We start from the raw sequence: 16,902 nt of genomic DNA on the forward strand, positions 1-16,902 counted from the left end.
TCTCAATGATAAAAGACAGGTAATTCTAGAGATAGAAAGAGAAAGTTTCAAGATTTCTAAAATAAAGAAACCCAGCCAAAAACTACTGGTTCATATTTTAATGTTACCTTTAAAATATGCATAGGACACTTTAAAATGTTTAGTACCACTATTTTATTTCAAAATGAATTTATGTAAGTCTTTAGAAACTTACATTTTCAAATGGAAGTGAATTATGTCAACTGATGATAATGAATGGCTATAATTACCATATCTGAAAACAGGCTAGGACGTTTACTATATGCTCAAATATTAAGTTCAGAATATGAAGTGATTTAAATCTGAAAACAGATATGAAATTATTATGCTTATAAAAATATTACGTGCGAGAGCTATACCTTATCCACCTATAAAAGTAAATTGAAACGTAAGTCCATGGAAAAACAAGCCATCAACACATCAGTAAGAATGAAATATACAATTAAATTGGGAAAATATCTTCCATAAAATGTGTACGACTGACATAGATATTATTAAGGCAAACATATTGTTTTGTTTCCAGCAGAAAGTAAAGAATCTACTTGCCTAATAAAACTTTGGCATCATCCACATCAAAATCTCCATCACCATCAGCATCATAGACTCCCAGTTTTCCTGCAAAGGGGAGGAAAAGATGGACGGGAAGAAAGGAGAAACGTTTGATAAGGCATTACCACTTACTGCAGGCCTGAACATTAGCCATAAATGTTACCGATCAATGCAATTCTTTGCTCTCTGAATCCTGAAAATCCTGAAGATCCTAACTGAATACCTTACCTACAAGTAAGTGACAGGCAATTCTCTTAAAGATTCAGGAACTGTCTGGCTAACAATCTAAGAAATATAACTGAGATAAAATATTTTCTTTAAAGTTTTAATAGTGTCTGCTTTAATCCTTTCAGAAGAATTTTATTACGCTACTAAAAAAGATTTTAGGCAAAATTTTCAACATATATAAGAAACATTCTTGAGGTGTTTCTAACATGAAATTTAATGCATCTAAAGTAGGAAAGTTCCGGGGCACCTGGGTGGCGCAGTCGGTTAGGCGTCCGACTTCAGCCAGGTCACGATCTCACGGTCCGTGAGTTCGAGCCCCGCGTCAGGCTCTGGGCTGATGGCTCGAAGCCTGGAGCCTGTTTCCGATTCTGTGTCTCCCTCTCTCTCTGCCCCTCCCCCGTTCATGCTCTGTCTCTCTCTGTCCCAAAAATAAATAAAAACGTTGAAAAAAAAGAAAAGAAAAAAAATAAAGTAGGAAAGTTCCCACCACCATCAATATTCAAAACAAAAGGAACACCCGCCAAACGTCAAATAAAGACTAAATATAATTAATATTTATTAATATCAAGTATAAATACTGAAAATAAGAGGGCAATTAATTTTATATTTTATAAAATAATGATTTACAACAGAAATATCATGACTCAACCTTAAACACTTCTGGAAATAAAGTATGTAAAACCGGCTTTCTGAAATCAAAGGAAAACTTAATTATCTCACCTAAAACTTAACTAGCACTAGCTATCTATTAAAGAAAAAAAAAAAAAAAAAGGATTAAACCACAACTTGAGAAGACAACAGAACCAGAGCCTTTCCTGTTCAAGCAGAATAAATATGTATCTTAAGGCTTCATTATCTAGGAGCACTGCTACGCTTAGCACTTCAAATATGAGTCGGATACATTCAACCCTAAAAAACGTCCTAAAATCAACATGATTTATAACTCATTATAGGATAATGGCTGTGAAGAGACATAACGTATGGAAATATTTTAAACAACAACCACAAATACAGCATTAGTACTAAAACATCAGTTTGTAGTACTGTTATCTCTTTAATAAAAAGTAAATTAAAACATTGCCTAAGAGCAGGCAGAACTTTTGGAGGAAAGTGGCTGTGATCAATCTTTACCCTCCCAGAGCCTTCGTTCTACTTAGGGAACTAGTTAACTTGCCATGTAGAAGTCTGGTTTAGAAAACACATTAGAAATGATGGTGATAATAATAATAATAGTAATAGTAGTGATGGACAGATAAGGCAGTATCGTTTCCATTACTAAGAAAATAGAAACCACCGGTCTGCACGTTGAGGCAATCTATAGCACAGAGCTCAAGTAACATTAAAAAGACAAAATATCAGGGCGCCTGGGTGGCTCAGTCGGTTGGGCGTCCGACTTCAGCTCGGGTCATGATCTCATGGTCTGTGGGTTCGAGCGATCTGTGCTGACAGCTCAGAGACTGGAGCCTGCTTCGGATTCTGTGTTTCCCTCTCTCTCTTCTCCTCCCCCCTTGTGTTCTATCAAAAATAAATAAACATTAAAAAAAAAAAGATAGAAAATACCATACTTTCTGACAAAGTTAAAGGGGGAAATTGGTCCTACCACTTATATTCTCTGATGCATGTGACAACTAAGTTAATAAAATAAGGATGACGTTTTAGAGATATCACAAGTAGACTTAAAATGCATCTCCAAAGGCCTACCTTGAAGTACCTCTGATAAGTTATAACGGAAGTCCTTTGCTTTGGCTGCATGCATGTAAAAACATGAAAATTGTTACTTGCTCTTAAACGTATAATAATTTTAAATCTCTTCGCTTGTTTAATAGATGTTCCCTAGCAATATACCATAGTACGTCAACAAAAGCACAGATGTACTCAGCAGTTTGTCTCCAAACTAAACTTCTTCCTCTATTACTCTCACAGTCTATCCAGAGACACTCTGCTTTAATCACAATGAAAAGCTTCAACCAAAGGGAAATTACACATAAGCATGTTTTGCCTTTTTTCCCCCAGAAAGATGACTATAATCTCACATCTAAAGCAGAAGGCTTTATGGAAGAGAGGGGATTTTCTATGCAACCTGCTACATATAGAACAGCACGGGATTTGTTTTCAGTGACAGGGTCCACATTTTTCACTGGATTATTAAAGAGGAAGACCACTTACAATAACCAAAAAGTGGAAACAACCCAAAGGTGCATCACTGATGACTGGATAAGCAAAATGTGGTGTGTTTCCATACAATGGAATATTATTCAGCCATAAAATGGAGTAAGTAGTGAACCTTGAAAACAGTATGCTGAATGCAAAATGTAGGATTGTATACGAAATATCGAGAATAAGCAAATCACAGATGCAGAAAGTATACTAGTAACCTGTACACTGCCAGTAAACTGTACATTTTCACATATCAACAATATTGAATTTTATGTTATGTAAATTTTATTTCAATTTAAAAAAAGACTTCATGAGGCAGAAAAAAAAACAAGGAGTATGACTCTACAAATGGTAATGAATCATTAATGTAAAAAGTCATGAACTGCAGTGATTATTGGGAGAGAAAAGGAAAAATCAGGAGAAAGGAAGACAACTATCTGAAATAACATGACAACTACAACAGCAGACAGTACCTAACACATGCACACCTACACACACATGCACACCCCTATCCCAACACCTACACGCACATGCACACACACCAATCTCAGCACTTACACACACACACGCATCCCTATCCCGGCACCTATACAGCACAGACACACCTTTATGGCAACACCTACACATACAGACACACCCCACCTCACCACCTACAACACACACGCACCCTTATCCCAACACTTACACAGACACACCCCCATCCCAACACCTACACACATACCTCTATCCCCTATCCCAATACCTACACATACATACCTTTATCCCAATACCTACATACATATACACACTCCTATCCCAACACCTACACACACATACAACCCATCCCAGCACCAATACATACACACGTGCGCGCACACACACACGCGCGCGCACACACACACACACACACACATTCATTCCAAAAAGAAGAAGGGGTATGCTTCAAAATGCTTTCTAAGGAAGGGTCTTGCAAATTGGGTCCTGAAATAAATTCAGTGGCTCATGAATACTTAAAACTCCTAACATGATGAATAAAAATGAGAATACTCCATTTCCTAAGAGTTAAGTGCTATTTGATAAAACTTTTCTGTGGGATATACATACAGTATAAAGCCTTTTTTTTTTAACTGCAGCTCATGTTCAAAGAAGCTGAAAAGTCATTACTCCCAGGTAACCCTGCTAACATCCCCTTGTATTCCCACCCTGTTGAGAACAAGTGAAAGCCTACAGAAATTAAGAGTATGCCCCCAAATAATGACAAATCTTTAAGATTACTAAAGAATGTCTTTTATGCTTTTACAAATTCACAAAAGAAATGATACCAAAATTCTTACCTAAAACTTCCTCATAATCAACAAGATCAAACCAGACGACAGCTACTGATGTCCAGACTCCCAGCAATGCAATGACCATAAACCATGTGAAAAATGAACTTCCAGAAAGTCCTCCTTTCCTCCCATTTTTATGTCCTCCATGCTTTGTATCTGTTTAAAAATAAAACAGATGAACAATGTCATTATACAAGATGACACTTTATTAAACACCTCTTTTTCCTGAATTATTTCTCCAGTAATTTGAAAGTGTTTACATTGGTAAATCATTTCAAAAACAGTTTTCACTCAAATTCTCAGAACATGTTATGTAAAATGAAGATTTTGAAACAGAAAAGATTCTGTTTAGACCCAACACCACATATGTAAAACTCTGACTTAGAAGTAATGAAAGAAATAAACTACTCGTTGGCTGACAATTTTTTAAAAATAAAATGTGATATAACATGTGTATTATATTATGTGCAATACATATAATATGTATACCTTCCTTCAAGTTCTTTACCCAAACCACCTAAATATAACCTCCCCTAAAGTTCAGTGCCTATCAACAATTTCATGAAATCCTATAGAAATGTAGCCAAATCCTTTTCTCTGACCCACTTGGTGTCTGTAGAATCTTAAAACGCCTCTTAATGGTCACAGAAAATATCTCCCCCCACAATGGCTCCATATTCTTATCCAGAAAAGGACAGAAGAAGAAACAAGACTTAGAGCAAAGAGAGGTCAAGGAAGAAGGGAAGCAAAATAGTACAATTAGTCCCCCTCTGTGACAAGATCCACTGGGGTCTAAGGAAGCAGGAAAAGGCTCATCATGCACAATCCAATCGGTCTCAATGCAGGAAACAGCTTTGTCAACTCTGTCCGTTGAGTGTCATGTATCACATCTTGTGTGTTAAATACACCTTCTCTTTTGGAAATATTCTTACAGCCCAAAGTAAACAAACAAACAAAACATGACAGTCAAGTGACACTGAGAGAAAATGGACAACACTGTCCTTGAAAGAAAGGACCACGGTATTCAAATTTCTCTGACAAAGGAACATAGTAAATACTATGAAAAGGATAGGTCGTATTCCCATATGCCCTTGAGAAAAGGAAAAGTTCAACCAGGTAGTAGAGCAGGACACTGTCTTCTCTTTGTGGCACGCGGGTCATACATTTTAAAGGGCTTCCACGCGCACAACTGCATGTGACTCTCACAGAGGTCTTGTCAGTGTATCTCGAGAGGGCATTTCTGGATGTCTGTAAAGAGCAATTCTTTATCCTGTGCAATTGTGCCTCACACTGCTGGGCAGCTGGCATCCCTGGTTTCCTTGGGTCCCAAAGGTAAGGAGCTCCCAGTGATTATGACAAACAAAAGCACCGCCAACGACCCTACAAGGGTGATGCCTGGTTCAGAACCACGGGGGGTAAGGACCGGAATAATCAACGCTGTTTTATAGAAAAAAGTTCAAATGATTCACCAGGACAAGTTGGGTAGAGCTAGGAATTAAATCTGACTTCCACGGTCCTGAGTTCCTTGATCCATACGGGTGAACCAAATTACAGGATTTCAAAAAAAACCAAAAAACAAAACAAAAAAACCACACTAGCTCTAATCTAGAACCTGCTTCCTGATTCCTAAATCCAACTCTCATTAAAGAATGCTGGTAGTAGTTTTCCAATGGCTCAAATCAAGAATATACTGCCAAATCTTCTAGAAGAAAAAAAATGAAATGAAAATCTTATTAAAAGGATAATTTTTTTTAAATAAACCACTAGATCAACTTTTCAAAAGGGGCCACAAAAACTAAATCAGTCTGAGAAAGTGAGAGTGTATGTGTGTATACACACTCAAATACATATATTTTTTCTAGATATCCATATTTAATTATGTAAAATTATGACTAAATAAGACAAATGCCATTCTTAAAAAAAAAGTCAATTTTCTTTTCTTATGTTCTTTAACATTAGGACCAGATTTATAATCATATGGTGAATTCACAAAAGAATACTTACCAAATAACATATGACCATCTACTATTTCTTATATGATTATTAGAAGTCTCCTAAAAGCTGGCTATCTAAAAACATAATGTATACTTTTTCAAATTCTCTCCGGGCATAGATTATAATGCTACATATTAAATGCACTTAAAACAGGCTTTCCTGTTTCATTACCTGAACACAGCCATGGGAGGGGGAGACTGTGTGAAAACTTCAGAAATGTTGGTGGGTGAAAATGGTGATTTCTGATATTACTGAACAATATAGAGCATCACTAAAATTTTAAAAAATAAGAGAAAAAAGTGAGGACAGAGGAGTACCATAGATACACCAGCAGTGTTGTGTGTTTATTAAACTTCTATACATATGAAGACTTTTCAAAAAAAAAATAATGTTTATATTTGAGAAAGAGAGAGAGAGAGAGAGAGAGAGAGAGAGAGACAGACAGACAGACCATGAACAGGGAAGGGGCAGAGAGAGGGAGACACAGAATCCAAAGCAGGTTCCAGCCTCTAAGCTGTCATCAGCACAGAGCCCAATGTGGGGTTTGAACTCACAAACCATGAGATCATGACCTGAGCAGAAGTCAGACGCTTAACCAACTGAGCCGCCCAAGAGCCCCATGAAGACATTTTTAATGCTGTATAGGGGTACCTGGATGGCTCAGTTGGTTGGGCGTCCAGCTTTGGCTCAAGTCATGATTTCATGGTTCATGGGTTGGAGCCCCATGTCGGGCTCTGTGCTGGCAGCTCAGAACCTGGAACCTGCTTCAGATTCTGTGTCTCCCTTTCTCTGCCCTATACCCACTCATACTCTGTCTCTCTCTCTTCCTCTCTCTCTCAAAAGTAAATAAACATTAAAAAAAATTTTTTTAATGCTGTATAAAAAAACTTTTTATTTCTATATTCATACAAATATATGCACATATACTCTCATTTATATAGAATACTAATTATAATAAGAAAAATGCCTTCTGAAATACCCATTTACTGCCAAATACAGATTTATAATTTAAAATGAGTTTGTAATGAAATTGTTAATGAAATAAAATAATTACTTGAATTCAAAGATCAATTCTATGTCCATTTCTCTTTCTTAAAGCAGAAATGAAGGAAAATTTCTAAGATTCTCAAAACTAAAGTATCACTTAACCAAGTTAATTCAGCAAATACTCATCTAAGTTACTGACCTGCAACACTAAATATAAGTAAAAGTGCAAAAAGTGTTTTTAAAAAAATCATATAAATGCGTGCACCACAGCAGAGCTAAGGGATGGGGGGGAGGGGGAGCCAAACACAGTAAAGAACATACTTTATCTACAGACCGTTTACATTTGTTTTAGAAATGAGGCTAACAACTTCGATCACGTTTCCTAACTTACTGCAAAAAACTAAAGAATATACTTTACAGACAACCTCACCGGAGTCAAAGCAACAAAGTGCTCAAAGAAATTAGAAACCAACAGTGCTGATGGAAGGCAGGCCTGTAGGAGGTATGAAAACCAGCAGCAAGATAAAGAATTTGAGAAGAATACATGGCAGGGGGCTATTCCCCTTGAACTGTCCTTAAAACAATCTTACGAACAAGGGAATAATGACCATCAAATTGAGTCTGTCATTAAAATAATATTTCGAACTGTTTAAGAATGCAAAAAATGGGGGTGCCTGGGCGGCTCAGTCAGTTAAGCGTCCGACTTTGGCTGAGGTCATGATCTCACAGTTTGTGGGTTGGATCCCCGTGTCGGGCTCCATGCTGACAGCTCAGAGCCTGAAGCCTGCTTCTCTCTCTCTGCCCCTCTGCTCACACTCTGTCTCTCTCTCTCTCAAAAATAAATAAATGTTGGGAAAAAAAAGAATGCAAAAAATGTACAATAAATCTTAGATTTTTCATTTAAGATACTGTTTATCAAGCAGATTAATCACTTTAAAAGAGATAAATGTGAAAAAAAGGGTAAATGTTACTTAGCTAGAATATGAAATTATTAGCAATATTTTATCCATCCTTCATAATGTCAAATAAATTGTTACTATTACGGTTAATATTTACTAATTCCATAAAGGAACAAACAGCAAATTATAAAAAGGAGTCTTTCCCAGGACATCTTCGTTAGGAGAATGTTTTAACTGACACCAAGTAATACTCCCTTGATATGTCACTTTGGAAATATGGCGTACCTAGTCCCAAAGGGCAGATTAGTTTCTGTCCAATGAACTGAAATAAACACAGTAAGATAAACACTTCAAGAGAAACACCTTAAAGAGACCTGAAATCAGCACTCTGTCCCAAAGCTATTTCTAGTAGTCAACCCTATTTTCTAAGATCAGAATAAATCTGAGAGTGTTCATTTCATTTTCTGACTCATGATTCCACCTGTAGTCCCAGGGATTAGTCAAGATTTTGTTAATGGAGGTTAAGAATATGGCAAGAACTGTGGGATTCATTTTCTTCCACACTGACCCACCAAAAGTAATGACCTCCAAATCAGAACACTGTTCTTACTACCAAACACAGAAAATTACCACAGCGAGCAATGAAATGTGTGTCTACAAAACGTGGGCTAGGGACCATACGTAAATTTTATTGTTCATTTGAGGAAAAAGAAAATAAGACATGCCCCAGCACCTGAACAGGGGTCAGTCAGTCACTTAACTGGATTACAACAAACTGGATTACAAATCAACCATGTCCAAGTTTTGCTTAGCATTATGCTGATGATTTCATAAATTTATACATAAGCCCCACACATTTAAAGTTTAAAAAAAAAAACATAAAACCTGTCAAGCAACTCATCAAACTGATTATTTTTTTTATGTTACAAAGCATCACCTTTTGGAAGCCAAGAACTGGTAAATGTGGGTCAGAAGTACCAGCTGATTTTACCTAACCATGCAGATTATGTAATCACCACAGAAACAGGGAGAAATGTCTTCTAAAAGAACTAAAGATACATATTTCATATTCTTCTTCATGGCTGGATGAGGTACTTCATCAGAATAGTCAGGTGACCCATTCTAACCATTTATTTAAAACAGTGTTCAAAGTAAAGATATCCATATTCTCCATACTAATAATAGACTCCTTCCAGTGGCCACTTAGGCAGCTGAGAGTTGGGAGCTGTCTTGGTGTCTTAATATGTCTTTTTTTTTTTTCCATAAATAAAATTTTGACATAATGAGCTGGGACGGGAAGGTTACAGAAATCTGGGGTCTTGAGATGGGGTTCTGTTTGTGAATGTATGTGCCACAGCAGGACTGCGGTGGCTCTTACCACTCTGCTAGGGTTACCTAATGTGACAAATGAACATATATAAATAAAAAGTCCAAATCAATTTGAAAAACAAAAACATAACGAGCTAATGTAGCTTGCTTTCAACTAAATGGAAAGACATTCTTAACTCACAAACTAAAGTAAAAACAAATATACAAAAATGTAAATTCAACACATTATTTAAGAACCCTTGAAGCTAATGATTCAGTTTAAATACAAAATAAAACACTAGCATCTCTACTTTGCATTTATCACCCGCTTCACAAAAATTAGGTCAGTTTCCACACATGGTAAAGCCTGAGTCAAGCTCTGCCTGCACCAACTAAGTGTGCTCACTAATACAAGACTTACACATGCCTTAGATTTCCTATAATGTCATATGAGATCTAAATCTAACTACACACAATTCTTTGAATTTACTGTAATTATAAGACCAAAGAAGACTGCTTGTACATTTTTCTGAAGTTTTTAAAATGTGGTTTCTGCTTTTACAAATATATAATCTAATATACTAAAAGGTATTCTAAGACACCAAAACATATTCAGATCAAGGACAGATTACTCCAGGCAAAATTAAACTACCATGAAAAGGTGATGTCTCCAGGAGTTCTAAATAGAAAAGATGTAGAAAACGCAGTCGAACAGTCAAAACTATTTTAAAGGTGCACAACTGAAAATAAAGCTAAAAGCTGTCAGCTAGATCCCAAACCACTTTTAACCCAAACAATAAAAATGTACCTTTACCTTCAGCCATTTTGGTTTCTTCAATCCATGAAGAGTATATATGGAAGACAAAAATCAGAGCTATCAGCAGGTATCACGCACGCCAAGTGCCCTTCCCTACAGAGCTTCAGACTGGCCAACTGTTCCACGGGCAAGGCCTCTAGAACTGAAATTGGACCTGACTGCAAACTCTGCTCAGCAGTTATTTTTAGAGGCCCCTTCCTCATGGCCAAATACCGCTAATCACTCAGGCTGAAATGCTCTCCTAACAATGCGACAGCCTTTCTCCCACTTACGGGATTCCTTTCTCGGCTGGTGCTGTCTCCCAACTCCAAACCTTAAAAAAATTATGCATGCTGGACAAAATGCAATGGAACAGAGTGTGTTGCCAGTTCTGTTTTCTTGGAGTCAGTCTCAAATGGTTTTAGCCCAAGGACTAAATCATTCAAAACTGAAACAGGCCTTGCTGGCCCATGTGGCCCCATGCCGAAACCAGCTTGATCTGGCCCTTCAGGGTCTCATCAAATGCCTACATGGAAAGACCATTACTTAGTTTGTTTGAATGAAACAGAAAACTAGACGGTAAGAAATTAATTAATGCTCTAGAATTCTGATTCACAGGTATGATCATTCCAAGTCTAATTCCTAATGCAGCAAAAGTAAAAAAACAAAACAAAACAAACAAACAACAAAAAAAACCGTATTTCCCCAGAGAAGAAGGGAGAAGGAGCTGGGAATGAAAGCATGGAGGGAAGATAGGCAGGGGAGGAATGGTGGAGAGGGAGGGCCAATAGGCTGGAAGGGAGCAGGCAGGGAAAGAAGGAACCCTGAAGCGTGGCAACAGTGATCCAGGAAACAGGACCTCAGAGAAAATACTGGAAAGAGAGTGTGCAACTGTCTTCCGATTTTTTCCACTTCTTTCCAATCCCAACTCCACATAGTCCCTTCTGGGAAGTAAAACCAGCCCAAAGTTGCTACCATCTATTCACTGATTTAAAATTAGCGGTTCACAGAATTCATCAGAACTCTGATTAGTACATTAAATTAATTTAGCACAAATAGCATCGAGAGCAAGGCGGCAACCTTTATTTATGAGGGTTTAATTTTTTTTTTCCAGCCAAACTGAATGCTTCACAAGCAAATTAAACATTTAAATGTTCTAAAGAGGAGTCAGTCGCCTAGGGTACCAATATTTGATGGCCAAGAGCTGAAAAGAGTGAACAAGGCATCAGGGCAACTGAACAAAACTGCTGAGCGTCCCAGGTGTCCTCTGACCAAGAGCCATTTCCTCAAAGATCCGTCCTGCTAAAGTGAGTGAGTGCTAAAATGTTACATGATAGTGAATCAGTTGTTGACAGGGAATTAAGAAGACCCGCCACCATACAAATTTATTTGACAAATATTTCGGAGGTTTTCTTTTGTTGTTTTCAGAGAGAGGAAGAGTGACAAGAGACCTGTCCTGGGGCCACAGGAAACCAAGCCACTATACTCACATGGTAGGTAGCCCATTTCAGACTTAAGAAACCCGGATTCGATTCCTGGCTTCCTCACTGACTTTGACTTGGGGAAAACATCAAACTTGGGGGCCTCAATTTCCTTGCCTTTAGAATGCGTCTTGGCATTAAACCAGGCATGCAAGTGTTTGTTGAATTCATCCACGCGACACGTTTCCAATGAATCAGTTGGGACACATGCACAAGCCCCCAGCCCTCCAATCCCAATTCTGTTTCACGACACCAGCCTGCCACCACGGCTGCCCAAGCTGCCGGAGTTCCTTCTCTCCCTTTATGGGCCTGCACCAAGGCAGCCGCATTCTGAATTACAGGTCTGTGGCCAACGTTGAATTGAGATGAGAATCACGCCTACTAAATTCGGGGGTACCTCACCCCTGAGGCTTCTCCAACACAGCTCCCAATCATCCCCCTCGAAAATGTTCATCACACACATTGACACAATCTTCTCCTTCACCTTTTACAAGTTTTACAGGTTTTTAAGAAAAGGTCTTCCCTCCCTAGTGGCACAGTAATGGCACACCTGCTACTTGAGATAGGGTGAACAGGCTAAGTCTGCGAAGTAACATGTAACCTGTCTTCTTCCTTAAGGAAAAAGAAATTCTGAATTCCAAGTTACTCTCACTTATAATAAGCACAACTTATTTTTATGACAGGAAATATTTATGAAAAGTTTAAAAATAAATTCATGTGCATATAGAAAATCACGGTTTTAAAACCCTGGCAATGACAACTAAAGTCAAACTAAAGTCATAAATTATTCCTCGTAATCAATCGCTGCTGGGGCTAATAGCAAATTCCTACATCCAGACAAAGATCAAACTCCTAACATGTGCTCTGAGACTATTATTATCAGCCTGACGCCACTGGAGACCACAAAAGCCCAGTCTCATGTCCACGGATGCCAGGCTCTACCTGCTTCCAAAACATGCCAGGGGAAATCCATGAGACTGTTCACGGGTCCCAAGGACTACTTCCCTCCCCTCACCCAATCAGCTTTCATTCGCAGCAGTGGCTCTCGGGAGCACATCACAGTCACCTGGAGGGCTTGTCAAAACACAGACTGCTGGGCCCACTCCCAGAGTTTCTGAGCCTCTGGGGTCCGAGAACGTGCATTTCTAATAGGTTCCCACCCGGGTGACTGGAGGCAGCTGGTGCCGGGACCACACATGAAGAGAACCATTGCACGGCTTCCCGTGCTAGCCAGCTCTGATTCTCAGGCTCTGGAGGAGGAGGAAAGCAGGGCTTGCTTTTACCAGTTTGCAGAGCATCATTTCCTCACCCCCTAAAAAAGAAGTAACAACAAAACCCTCTTCCTCTGAGGCCCATGCCGTCCAGTTATACTGCCCTCCAACCTGCCTCCTCACTGCCATCGACCACCTGCGGTGCTCTCTCCCCTCAGTGACTACTCACCTGGAAACCAGCCAGTACCGTGTGATGTCAATGTCCACCTGTGTGGCAAATGTGACCAGTTCTCTTTCCTTCATTTCTTCACCCCCAGTGACCTTGCTCCCCCCCCATCCTATAGCCAACATTTGTTCATTCATTCTTATTTATTTATTTATTTATTTATTTACTTACTTATTTAAGGCGGAGAAGGGGCAGAGAGAAAGGGAGAGAGAAAATCCCAAGGAGGCCCCACACTGTCAGCGCAGAGCTCCATTCACGGCTCAAACTCACCCACTGTGAGATCAGGACCTGATCCGAAACCAAGAGTCGGATGCTTAACCAACTGAACTACCCAGGCACCCCCCCCCCCAACATTTATTATCATATCCCTACCGGGGCTCTTGTGATAAACCCACCCTAATTCACCTGTCTAATGGCATCTTCATCCTTGTTGAGGTATCTCCGTAGCTTCCCTGGCACAACCATCTTGACAGATTCTGTAACCTTGCTAAGAAAGCTCTGTTGGCTTGAGTCTATCATGAGAACTGCAGGATAGCCAAAGATACCAAAGATACCAAAAATCTATTTCTTCAAACACACACACACACACACCTCATCTACATATAGTCTCCACAGCAAACATGAGCAACTTTTTTGAAATCTAATTATTAAATAGCCAGTATTACAGACAGAACTCCTCAGACACTGAGTGAAATCTACTTGCACACACCCTCCTGAGCTAGGGAGCACCACTTCTAAATGCGAAGGTTTAGGCTGTCCCCAGTATGTGATGCACAGAATAAAAACATCCACTCGGATCACACACCCTCCTATTTTTCCAGCTCGTTTACTCAACAACTTCTTCTTGGATCCCATAGTTCTCTTGCTTCTACTTTCTTCTGAACTCCTCCTCGCCTGCTGCCTTCACATCTTTCCATGTTGAGAGTCCACAGTTCATCAGTTAAGTCACTCCCTGACTCACTAAAGCCTTTGCTCCTCAATCCATTCGTTGCATCAATCCGCCATAACTGTCTCCCTGGATGAACACAATCACTCACCCTTATCCACGACTGTTAAGGGCAGCAAGGGACACCAAAAGAAATCACACACCAGGACACAGTGGAGCGAATCCCAACGGGCCCTCAGGGCTGCCTGTCAATCCTGCACACATCTCTGGAACACTCCCTTTCCTGTTCTCCAGAAGGACTATTTCAAACATCTCTGCCCCTCAAGAATCCTATTTTCTCATACTCAGAAAACGCCATAGCCTCTTATAGCACAGAAGACAGAAGCATCAGCAGGAAACCGTCAGGACTGCACTGCCACCCATCACAAACCTACATTCACCAGCATCCATTCTGTTTTCCTCCCAATTCCTCAGCTACCTCACCCTCCTTATCCTTTCACTCTCCGGTACTGTCAGCCTTTCTGCCTTTACTACATCTTCCCTCAAGCCCAGAGTGAGCCCCTGCTCTTTCTCCTTCCCATCATAGATGAAATTCTCAACAGAGCTATGATTTCACTGCTTTCATTTTGTGATGGCCCACTCACTCCTTACCCCCTGTACATAGGCTGCGATGTAGCTTCTGCACAGGGCAGTCACTCTAATGTGACACCAATGACTTCCATGTTGCTGAATCCAATGGAGTATTTTCAGTCCTCATCTAACTTGCCCTCTCAAAGGAATTCTTCCTCCTAAAACATTCTCTTTCCTTGCTTGACTTTTTCTGATTCTTCATCTCGTATTTCTTCTACCTTTCTGAACTTTCTACTTCTCAATCTCCTTTGCTACTTCATTCTCCTCTAGTTGACTTTCAAATGTGGAAATTCCATATGCCTTGCTCCTATGCCGTCTCCCTAGTTGACTAATGCATCCATAGGCTTAAACTTTCCTCTCCTCTTAGGTCCAAACGTATCTGTCTACTCAATATCCATTTGAATCCGTATGGAAAACCCAAACTCTGCATACACACAACTGAACCCATGATCTTTCTCCTCTCCTCTCTGTCCAAATCTCAGGAACCCTTCCATCAAAAGCCAGCTGCTTAAACCAAAAACTTGGCATTCATCCTTGACTTCATCCTCTTCCTTTTCCCAAATACCCATCTCTCAAGTCAGAGTCTCTCTAGCAGGCTGTTGCAAATGGCTTACACCTATGCCAAGACGTGAATTCCCCTCAGCCCCTGGGTCATCCTTGCCTATTTACCCTGGCATGATATTTTAAAAAACCATGTATATGTGCCATGACATAAAAGAAGTGGAAAATTGTGTCTCAAACCACCCATAGTTCTGCCCCTCTACTGAGACCACCCAAATCCATGTTACCATCATCTCATAGGCTACTATAATATTTTAACATACTTTTTCCTGCTCTATACAGCAGCCACAATAATTTTTTCAACCCGATTATATCATTACCCTTTTTTAAAAAAACCCTATTTTTCTTAGGGGTTCACACTGTTCTTAAGATAAAATAAAAATCTTTGATGTGGCCTATAAGCCTCTATTTGACATGGCCCCAGCCAACCACTCTGGCTTTCATTTTGTGTCACTTCCTATGGCTGTGTATGTTCCAGATACAAAACACTCACCCTGCTCTGGTCCTGCATAGGCCATGCCCTCTTCCTGAATGAACGTCAACACTGGGTTACCACCACATAGTTGCCCCCAGCCCAGCTATCTACTGCTTGTTCTTCTTAAATCCCACCTCTTCAAGGAGGCTTTCCCAGAACACTGTGACGGCATTTTCTTTTTCTTTCTGTTTCTCTTTGTTATTATGATTATTATTTTCTCTTTCCTCATGAGAAGTGTACTCTTTAATCTCCATCCCCTATTTCACTCACTGCCCCACCTACCTCCCCTCTGGTAACCATCAGTTTGTTCTCTATAGTTAAGAGTCTGTTTCTTGGGGGTGGCTAGGTGGCTGAGTCAGTTAAGTGTCCAACTCTTGATTTCGGCTCAGATCATGACCTCACAGTTCATGATATCGAGCTCCACTTTGGGCTCTGTGCTGATAGCCCAGAGCCTGCCTGGGATTCTCTCTCTGCGCCCCTACCCACCCCGTGCACGCAAGTTCTCTCTCTCTGTCTCAAAATAAATGAATATACATTTTTTAAACGAAGACTTTTTCTTGGTTTGTCTTTTTCCCTTTGCTCATTTGTTCTGTTTCTTAAATTCCACACATGAGTGAAATGTTTATCTTTCTCTGACTTATTTTGCTTAGCATTATACTCTCTAGCTTCATCCATATTGTTGCAAATGGCAAGATCTAATGCTTTGTTATGGAGGAAGAATATTCCACTATATACACATACCACTTCTTTATCCATTCACCTATCAATGGACAGTTGAGCTGCATCCATAGTTAGGCTGTTGTAAATAATGGTGCAATAGACACAGGGGTGCACGTATCCCTTTGAATTTGTGTTTTTGCATTTTTGGAGTAAATACGATTACTGGATCATCGAGTAGTTCTATTATTAATTTTCTGAGGAACCTCCATACTGTTTTCAGAGTGGCTGCACCAGTTTGCCTTCCCACCAACAGAACAAGAGGGCTCCTTTTTCTCTACATCCTCCCCAACATTTGTTATTCCTTGTGTTTTTATTTTAGCCATTCTGACAGGTATATTTGACAGATGTATCTGACAGGTGTCTCTTTCATTGAAGTTTTGATTTACATTTCCATGAGTGATGTTGAGCACCTTTTCATGTGTCTGTTGACCATCTGTCTGTCTTCTTTGGAGAAATGCCTGTTCATCT

The 16,902-nt window shown here is 39.6% G+C and overlaps 1 protein-coding gene across 10 annotated transcripts in view; it reads right to left on the reverse strand.

The window, feature by feature from the left end:
• ASPH (aspartate beta-hydroxylase) overlaps positions 1-16,902 on the reverse strand; it is a 224,123-nt gene that overhangs the window by 179,406 nt on the left and 27,815 nt on the right. For 4 of the 10 annotated variants that reach the window (XM_045049889.1, XM_045049886.1, XM_045049887.1 and 1 more), the window contains exons 2-4: positions 4,266-4,415; positions 2,497-2,541; positions 565-633 (exon numbers count right to left, since the gene is read on the reverse strand). In XM_045049889.1, the coding sequence (XP_044905824.1) occupies positions 565-633; positions 2,497-2,541; positions 4,266-4,415 (264 nt within the window). Of the gene's footprint in view, positions 1-564; positions 634-2,496; positions 2,542-4,265; positions 4,416-10,262; positions 10,568-16,902 lie in introns of those variants that run through there. The other 6 variants (XM_045049890.1, XM_023248216.2, XM_023248214.2 and 3 more) reach the window with 4 other exon arrangements.

This window comes from Felis catus, chromosome F2 (assembly GCF_018350175.1).
Source record: "Felis catus isolate Fca126 chromosome F2, F.catus_Fca126_mat1.0, whole genome shotgun sequence".
Lineage (NCBI taxonomy): Eukaryota > Metazoa > Chordata > Mammalia > Carnivora > Felidae > Felis > Felis catus.